Source organism: Aspergillus udagawae (genome assembly GCF_001078395.1).
Source record: "Aspergillus udagawae IFM 46973 DNA, scaffold_3, whole genome shotgun sequence".
In the NCBI taxonomy this organism is placed as follows: domain Eukaryota; kingdom Fungi; phylum Ascomycota; class Eurotiomycetes; order Eurotiales; family Aspergillaceae; genus Aspergillus; species Aspergillus udagawae.
In genome coordinates, this window is record NW_025091266.1 from 4003828 (window position 1) to 4013053 (window position 9226).

General features: G+C 49.0%; 1 protein-coding gene across 1 annotated transcript; it reads left to right on the plus strand.

Annotated features, from left to right (window-relative positions):
- Positions 1–2162: 2162 nt before the first annotated feature.
- On the plus strand, positions 2163–6861 carry Aud_005243 (uncharacterized protein; the record flags this gene model as incomplete). The annotated part of the gene is made up of 4 exons (XM_043290173.1): positions 2163–2615; positions 2687–5638; positions 5693–5922; positions 6039–6861. The coding sequence occupies 4 exons, from the start codon at positions 2163–2165 to the stop codon at positions 6859–6861; spliced, it is 4458 nt and encodes a 1485-aa protein (XP_043146108.1).
- Positions 6862–9226: the final 2365 nt, after the last annotated feature.

Below are 9226 nucleotides of genomic sequence, written 5' to 3' on the forward strand. Positions count from 1 at the left end.
AGACCGCGTCAATGCGGCATTAGGAGGTTACTCATATGTCCTACAAATAACTCACTAGCCAAAAGTCTAAACGCTTGGCACAATGATCACTTTAGGACTTTTCGAGAACAACATTGATGATCGCCTGGGTACCTCTCGTACTTTCGCCTGGAAAAGGAAAATGATAGGAGAATTGAGATGACAGTCACGACACGCAATAAGGGGCCACAGCCAATCTGACTGAGTTAAATGACGGCTAACCCTTTCAAAATAGAAGCCAGGCCAGCAGCCAAGACTCTTGAAAAGGAGAGGGATATCGGGGGTACAAAGCGAAGCAACACACCCAAGACCTTAAGGGGTATCTCTATTATTAATTGTTCATGGAAGGATCAAAGCAAACAATCTACAATATTGATCTGAATCCTGTGTCCATGCGTTATGCATTATCGAGATATTCGGATAGATAAGTATACACTATCTACATACTATGTAGGTGCTCATGGCTTTATGTCTTGCAGTTAACAGGCGCGTAAAAATAAAAATACTCGTGTAAGTTGTAATTCCGTCCTCCGCGATGTTTTCGAAATATGGACAGTAATGTGGACCGGATGCCATAGGCATCTGCCATTTGTGCCGTCCCGACGGCTTTAGCCTGTTTCAAACTCCATACTCCGAGAAGCGCCCGCCCTTTGGATATTCATGTCGGACGTAAGCGCTAAGACTACTCGTAATATATCAATATTAATACGACAGAACACAACAATACCCATATCAATAACAGCGTTGAGAATACTTGCCCTCAAGATCTCGTGGCCAAAATGATCGAGATGATCGAAACCACATTGGCATAATGGCATGCCACAGTACGGAGTACATGCATGCCGTGTCTTCCGACGACAATCCGGCTGCCCTGCCGCAGCCTGAAATCCCCAGTTGAGGTAGGGTAGGGTCAGGTAGGGTAGAGACGAGGAGCCAGTTATGAGTACTAAAGTCGCCTTCGATGACTCTGCAATCTGTCCAGATCTAAGGACCTACAACATCCTACTCCGATCCGAACTTCGGATTAGATTCGGTGGTAGCTCCTATATCCGTTGTTGCGAGGTAAGACTGATCTGTGATTATAAAGCGCATTTAAACTCTTCGCCATCCCGACAAGCCGGAAATCCGTACCAAATATCTATCTTCGCCGCCACCATTAGAAAATTTTTGAAGGGAACCAGATAAATGACTCTTGACTCTGCAGTCTACAGCGAGGCTGGAAAGGCCTCGAGCTTATGCACGGATTGGCCTGTACGTCAGCGCTGTAATTTACCGTACGGTAATTGTGAAGGAAATAATGAAATCGCGTAGAAGCTATGCAGGACTAAGATATGGAGAATGGTGCCTACCTAAATATCTCTAAAGCTCATGCATGGAAACCTGCCTCCAGTGCTCAGTACAAAATTTATAGAGGAGAACATCCTGAGTAATAATGACCAAAATCTCCTGCCTTCTCTATCAATAGAGAAATCTGGCCTACTTTGCTCTGTCCCTAAAGGTGTCTTAGGTAGCTGTGTTGTATGCTGACGAAGCGGCAATTATGCCCAGCCTTGCGTTCCGCCTGAGGTGGTGAACTATGTATCGACCAGTTCCTCCGTATTCCGTAATACCATACCTACACTTCCCCCGTCTCCCGAGGAGAGATTGCCGGCTACCCAGAAACTGCTGTTTTTCCATCTTACCAATCTGATTAATCTTTCTCTTTTCTTTTGAAAAGGAACAGTTTCTTTCTCTGTGGTTCTTGTCGACTTTACTGTCGATATATGTCATGCTGTTCCTTTTCTGAATGATGGACCATCGCTTCGCTTGATTTCTACCTTCCTCCCCCTCTCCCGACCTTTCTACGTACTGCCGTATCATCCTTGTGTTGGGGGGTCTCTTGGTTCACCTTAGAGTCTCCCGCCTCATCGTGACGTGCTTCAACGATTCACTACCTGCGCACTCAGGCCACAATTAGCAGCCTTGTTAGGTCGTGCTCCGCGTCCATCTCGGATTACTGAGTCGGTGATAACAACGAAAGGCTTGTGGATTGGTTACACTCTTGGGATCCGGCTCATTGGAGCGGATGCTCTCTCTCCGCCGTCCTAATACAACACGGTCACCCCCGGTTTAAGCCCTTCTCACAAGGGCTAGAAGCTCCGTAAATGGCGTCAGATTTCTTGAGTCCGGACTCCATTGACCCCGGGAATGAGGTTCGCGAAGTTAGCAGCAATGTCTCGAAGCCGACGAAACGCCAGAGATGGGCAACACAAAGAGTTGGCGGCGCCGGAGGTGTGCGGAAACGTGTTTCGATCATGGATCGCTTGCATAAGCGTTCTGAAGCGAAGAATGAGAAGCGAGGCAGCAATCTACCTCCCACGGAAGACTCAAATACTCAAAGCGACCAAGATGGCCAAGGCGGCAGTAATCGAAGGGTCTACTTCAACGTACCAATACCCGAATCCGAAAGAGACGAAGACGGTCAAATCAAAGCGTCGTATCCTAGAAACAAGATTCGAACTGCGAAATATACGCCCTTGACGTTCGTCCCGAAAAATATTTGGTTCCAATTTCACAACATAGCCAACATTTATTTCCTTTTCATCATTATCCTTGGTGTATGTTCTCCTTCCTGGGTCGCCGAAGCCAGCGCCGGTCGATTGCTCTTCTGGCTAACATGACTGTCTAGTTCTTTTCCATCTTCGGTGTAGATAACCCCGCGCTCAACACAGTCCCCTTGATCGTCATCGTGGTCGTGACAGCTATCAAAGACGCCGTCGAAGATTGGCGCCGTACCATCCTAGACAATGAGTTGAACAATTCCCCCGTTTATCGCCTAGTCGAGTGGAACAATGTGAACTCAACTGAGGACAAAATTTCTCTCTGGCGTCGAATCAAGAAAGCGTGTACCCGTGCCACTATCTACACATACCGATGGATCAGGCGTCTGGTGCAGAAAAACAAGGATGCACCGGAACCGTTTCAAGATGAACGGCGCGCCTCAATTTTGACGACTGTAACCCCGCGAGCGTCTATGTATTCACAACGAGGTGATCATGGTATGGAAGAGGACGCAATTCAGATGACTCCTGTTCCATCGCCCTCTCCAGAGGCTCGCGCAGATTGGCCACTATCTGCTGGTGATTCGGACCAATTCCTTCATCCAGACAAGGCAAATCGAAGCAGTGTACAAGCACCTACATCACCCGTGACACCGCCGCGAAAAGGTGGTAGTGTGGTGGACCCGTCGAAGCAGACAATTGGCAAGGCTAGATTCAAGCGCGATTATTGGAAAAATATTCAGGTTGGGGATTTTGTTCGACTATACAACGGAGACCCTATTCCCGCGGATATTGTTGTTCTCTCGACTTCAGATCCCGATGGTGCTTGTTACGTGGAGACCAAAAATTTAGATGGCGAGACAAACCTCAAGGTCCGTCAAGCTTTGAATTGTGGTCGTCAGGTTAGGCATGCTAGGGATTGCGAAAGAGCCGAGTTTCTGATCGACAGCGAGGCGCCGCATCCCAACTTGTACGCCTATAATGGCGCACTTCGCTGGGACCAGCGCGATCCCGACTATCCGGATGCACCTCGAAGGGAGATGGTAGAGCCTATCACTATCAGCAATATACTGCTGCGTGGGTGCTCGCTTCGCAACACTGAATGGGCGCTTGGTGTAGTCATTTTCACTGGTGACGAGACCAAGGTTATGCTCAACTCTGGTGTGACGCCGACAAAAAGAGCTCAGCTCGCCAAAGCCCTCAACTGGAATGTCATCTACAATTTTATCCTACTGTTTGCCATGTGTTTCGTCTCCGCAGTTGTCAACGGTGTTGCATGGGGTTCTGATGACAGATCTCTCAACTACTTCGATTTTGGCTCCTACGGAAGCACTCCGGTAGTCACTGCTATCATCACGTTCTGGGTGGCTTTGATCCTGTTCCAGAACTTGGTGCCCATCTCGCTCTACATCTCCCTCGAGATCGTTCGCACGTGTCAGGCTATTTTCATTCACAGCGACGTCTTCATGTATTACGAGAAGCTGGGCATTTCCTGCGTGCCCAAATCCTGGAACATCTCGGATGATGTTGGACAGATCGAATACATCTTCTCTGACAAGACTGGCACTTTGACGCAGAACGTCATGGATTTCAAGAAGTGCACTATCAACGGAGTTTCATATGGCGAGGCCTTCACAGAGGCCCAGATAGGTATGATCAGGCGTGAAGGAGGAGATGCCGACAGGGTGGCCGCGGAAGCACGAGAAAAAATTGCTGCCGATACTACCAAGATGCTCCAAATGCTCCGCCAAATCCATGACAACCCATATCTGCGTGATGAAAATTTGACGTTCATCGCGCCAAAATACGTCGCGGACTTAGAAGGGCAATCTGGTGAAGCTCAAAAGCAAGCCACGGAACATTTTATGCTTGCTCTTGCTTTGTGCCATACAGTAATCACAGAGCAGACGCCTGGCGATCCTCCGCAAATCGAGTTCAAAGCGCAGTCCCCGGATGAGGCCGCTCTGGTGAGCACTGCTCGTGATTGCGGCTTCACTCTTCTCGGAAGATCAGGTGATGACCTCATTCTGAATGTCATGGGCGAGGAGCGAACATATACTGTACTCAATACACTCGAGTTCAATTCCACGAGGAAGCGAATGAGTGCAATCATCCGTATGCCGGATGGCACCATCCGTCTTTTCTGTAAGGGCGCAGACAGCATCATATACTCGCGCTTGGCTCGTGGTAAGCAACAAGAGCTTCGGAAGAAGACAGCTGAACATCTAGAGGAATTTGCGCGTGAAGGATTGCGAACCCTGTGCGTGGCAGAGCGAATCCTCAGTGAAGAGGAGTATCGGACATGGAGCAAAGAACACGACATTGCCGCAGCTGCACTCACAGATCGTGAACAAAAGCTGGAGCAAGTTTCAAGTGAGATTGAGCAGGAGCTCATGCTTATTGGTGGAACAGCCATCGAGGATAAGCTTCAGGATGGCGTTCCAGATACCATCTCTTTGTTGGCCGATGCTGGGATCAAGCTGTGGGTTCTGACTGGTGATAAAGTTGAAACTGCCATCAATATCGGTTTCTCGTGCAACCTTCTGACCAACGACATGGAACTGCTTGTCTTCAACATCCCCGAGGATCAACCGCAGCGAGCCTCTCAAGAGCTTGATGAGCAGTTGCGGAAATTCGGATTAACCGGTTCCGACGAGGAACTCATCGCTGCTCGACAGGATCACAGGCCACCGCCTGCAACGCACGCGGTAGTTATCGATGGCGATACACTCAAGCTCATGCTCTCTGATGAGCTGAAGCAAAGATTTCTCCTGCTTTGCAAGCAGTGCAAGTCCGTGCTATGTTGTCGAGTCAGTCCCGCCCAGAAAGCGGCGGTTGTCCGCTTAGTCAAGAATGGCCTGAATATCATGGCTCTCTCGATTGGAGATGGGGCCAATGATGTCGCGATGATTCAAGAAGCCGACGTTGGGGTTGGTATTATTGGTGAAGAAGGTAGACAGGCGGCCATGTCCTCCGACTATGCTATAGGCCAGTTCAGGTTCCTCCAACGCCTGATCCTTGTGCATGGTCGGTGGTCCTACCGCCGCATGGGCGAGACCATAGCAAACTTCTTCTACAAGGTAAGTGAGGTATCAATTGTCGCGAGCCACACATCATGCTGAACAATTACACAGAATATGGTCTGGACCATTGCTCTCTTCTGGTACTCGCTTTACAATGATTTCGACGGCTCGTACCTCTTCGACTATACATATATTGTTTTGGTCAACGTTGCGTTCACATCTTTGCCCGTCATTTTGATGGGAATTTTTGATCAGGACGTGGACGACAAGGTGTCACTTGCCGTCCCTCAGCTGTATATGAGGGGCATCGAGCGAAAGGAATGGTCGCAGACCAAATTTTGGTATTTATCTCTCATTTCCCGATGTTGCAGCTCCCACTGACGTCACTCAGGCTGTATATGCTCGATGGTTTTTACCAGTCGGTCATATGTTTCTACATGCCATACCTCCTTTTTAGTCCCGCGACTTTCGTTCATTCCAACGGCTTGAATATCAACGACCGAACGCGAATGGGCGTCCTTGTAGCCTCGTGTGCTGTCATTGCTAGCAACACCTATATCCTCCTGAATACCTACCGTTGGGACTGGCTGACAGTTTTGATCAATGTCATCAGCTCTCTTTTAATATTCTTCTGGACCGGGATCTACTCTTCGACAACCGCATCGGCTCAATTCTACAAGGCTGCTCCAGAGGTTTACGGAGCTTTATCCTTCTGGGTGGTTCTCCTTATGACTGTGTTAATATGCCTTCTTCCTCGATTCACCGTCAAAGCCGTGCAGAAGGTGTTCTTTCCTCAAGATGTGGACATCATTCGCGAACAGGTCACGCAAGGTAAATTCAAGTACCTGGACCAGTACGAGGCGTTTGTCCCCCCGAAGGCCGCCGCGACTTCTGGTGGCCTGAGCAACGGATCGGCCACCTCAGATTTGGGTAAACCAATCCAATCCAGTATGAAGCAGGATCCCTTCTCAGACGATCAGCAGATCTACCCGCCGTCGGTCGCTCCGACGATTCACACTCACAATCCGCGGAGCCAGAACGGTAGCAATGGGACGAATTACAGCTTTGACACTACTCAATATCCTCGCCCTCAGTCAGTGCACTCTGCCCAGCGCACCCGTCATTCCTTTGACAGAGTCCGGCCGAGCTACGAGGTAAATTCTGACTTTAATTCGGGCGCGATGCTGAACCGCGTCGATTCTGCGACAGGCATACCGGTGCCGCAGAGCCCCCATAGCCCGCTCAAAAGTCCTCATGACCCACCGACATATCAGGTATAATAAGTACTTCTTCATCCTCGGCCCTATATTGCTGCAATGTTACCCACGACTTTCTAGTCGATTTTAGTTGATGCACCCTATCCGGCGTTGCATTCATTCTATTCGATGCGATTCTTGCTTGTTTATAGCCTGCTGTTTATTCCCCGATAGAAGGCGTTCGGTTATACAGAATTGGCAGGTGGCTCGGCGCACATTTCTTTCCGTTTATTCCCTCTCGAGCTTTCCACACTCTCTACCTTCACAAGGGTTTTTTTTCCTTTGATTTCTTTTATCCTTGCATTCCTCTGGCACTTCGCCAGGTCTAGTTGCATCCCTTCTTGTACAAAAGCATTTTCCTGGATGCAGAGCCCCAACAGCTGGTCTATCGAGTCGATCTCTCTTATGTGTTGGTCTTCTTAATTCCCACCGTCATCTGAAGCCTTTACCTTTGGTTTATCTTCTTTTCTTCCCCCTTTTTCCCCCTTCCCCTTCTTTCTGCACCTTCAGCGCGATGAGAACAGGACGTGGAAACGAGGCATAAGTAGGGGTCGGTCATGCTTTTATGTATTTACCATATCTTCCGAATTATTCGACCATTGAAGCAGCTCAATTAACTTCAGTACTAGTCCACGTTTTTTTGCTCGTACATGAAGCTTTCATGGAGTATAGTTCCAGATATCCCAGCGCTAGTAATTTCAGACGGGTCTTAAAATCTTGTCTCCATAGCTGTCGCTGATATAATCACCTCGTACACCGTCCATCTTCAATCAAGTATTCTCGTAAAATGGAAACGCTGTGAGAGAAGCGCGTCTCGGAGTGATCGTTACAACGCGTAAAGTGGCATACAGACTAAGCCCACCGCCTTTATGTTTCGCCAATCAGAGGAGACTCAGGCTCACTTTTTGTTGTAAAAGAGGTACTTGCCTTCCCTGAGGTTGCGGAGTGTTAGACAATCGTTTGCACCTTTCAAACAACCTCATTTGGCTCTTTATTTGCTGTTCGGTTTGCGAGAAGGCGCAAGTGAATCTCCCTGTTTGCGAGTTATTTGAGACGTCGAAGGGTTCTGTCTCGGCTGTCATTCACATTTTCCTTGCTCTGCACTGATATTGGTGGATTTGTGTCCTACCAGACTTCTTATCTCTTTAAATGTACTGTCGCCACGAGTAACTATGGTGTTGTAGGCAAGTACAAAACACTCGCTGCACCGTTAATTTGCTTCAAATAGAGGCTCCCTGCCGCATAGCAGTACGAGGACCAAAATTTACGATCTTTGAAGAAGTAATGCGCGGACGCCCCTCATCTGCAGCAGCGGACTTGAGTAGTCGGGCGTGAGACCATGGACTTCATGGATATTGTTGGGTGAGTAGTGTCAAACTTTTCTTAATGGATGAAAGGCTTCTGCTCTACATTCTGATGGGCTGGTGGCAATACTGAATGACCTTTGTACTTGCAGGGAGCTGCGAGCACTTCCCGACAATGTTCATATTTTGTGCCCTCGACAACACGATGACGACCATGGACGATACGACGACCCGAACGAGGTAGACGATACGGGAAAAAGCACAGCGGATCTTGTGGCTGAGGCCAACAGTCGACGAGAGAAATTCCTTTCTTGCATGCGCATATTGGCATATAACCAGGAGGGCGTTGAGGAGCTACAGACATGGATCTGGCGCAAATTGGACGATGCGCTCGAAAAATGCGACCTTTGCATCAAACAGTACTACACGGGCAAGATCTGGCTCATAGAGCAGCTTAAGGAGAATTACGATGACGAGGATATCGAGAAGTTCGCGCGCATGCTCGACGATTGGGACGTCAAGAGGATTACGAAGAACCTGGCGACCGCGACCGCGAAGCTGAAAGAAGTTCCGCCTCAAGAGATTGGGCTTCATGTGTTGGATCGAGCATCGCTCTTGTCAATCTTTGAGAGTCTGAGTTGCGAGGCCATGCTTCGCAATGACGCTCTTCTGCAGGAGCACTTCGACGAGCCATTCCGGCTTATCCAAACGAAACGGACTCTCAAAGTCTCGGATTACGTCCCGGCTGTCACTCGATTCTTATTTGATCCCAACCAGAGCCGAAGTTTCTGGGCTATTCACTCCTGGATGCGCTACTCGCGGCCACCGACCGGACTGGAGTTCGACTGGGCGATCAAAGAGGGGCTTCTCGACATGCTGAAGACAGCCTCTCAGCAACCGCCTCAGATAGCTGTTATACAGCGACTTTGGCGTGGCATGCAACTTGTTGTGAAGAGATTGGATAAGGACCAGATCACGCATCATCTGCGGGCACTTGAAATAGACCCGTGCCGTCTTTCTGTGGAACACCTTGGGATTCAATCTCCAGGGCTGCGTTTCCTTCTCAACACAATCCAGATCTTCCT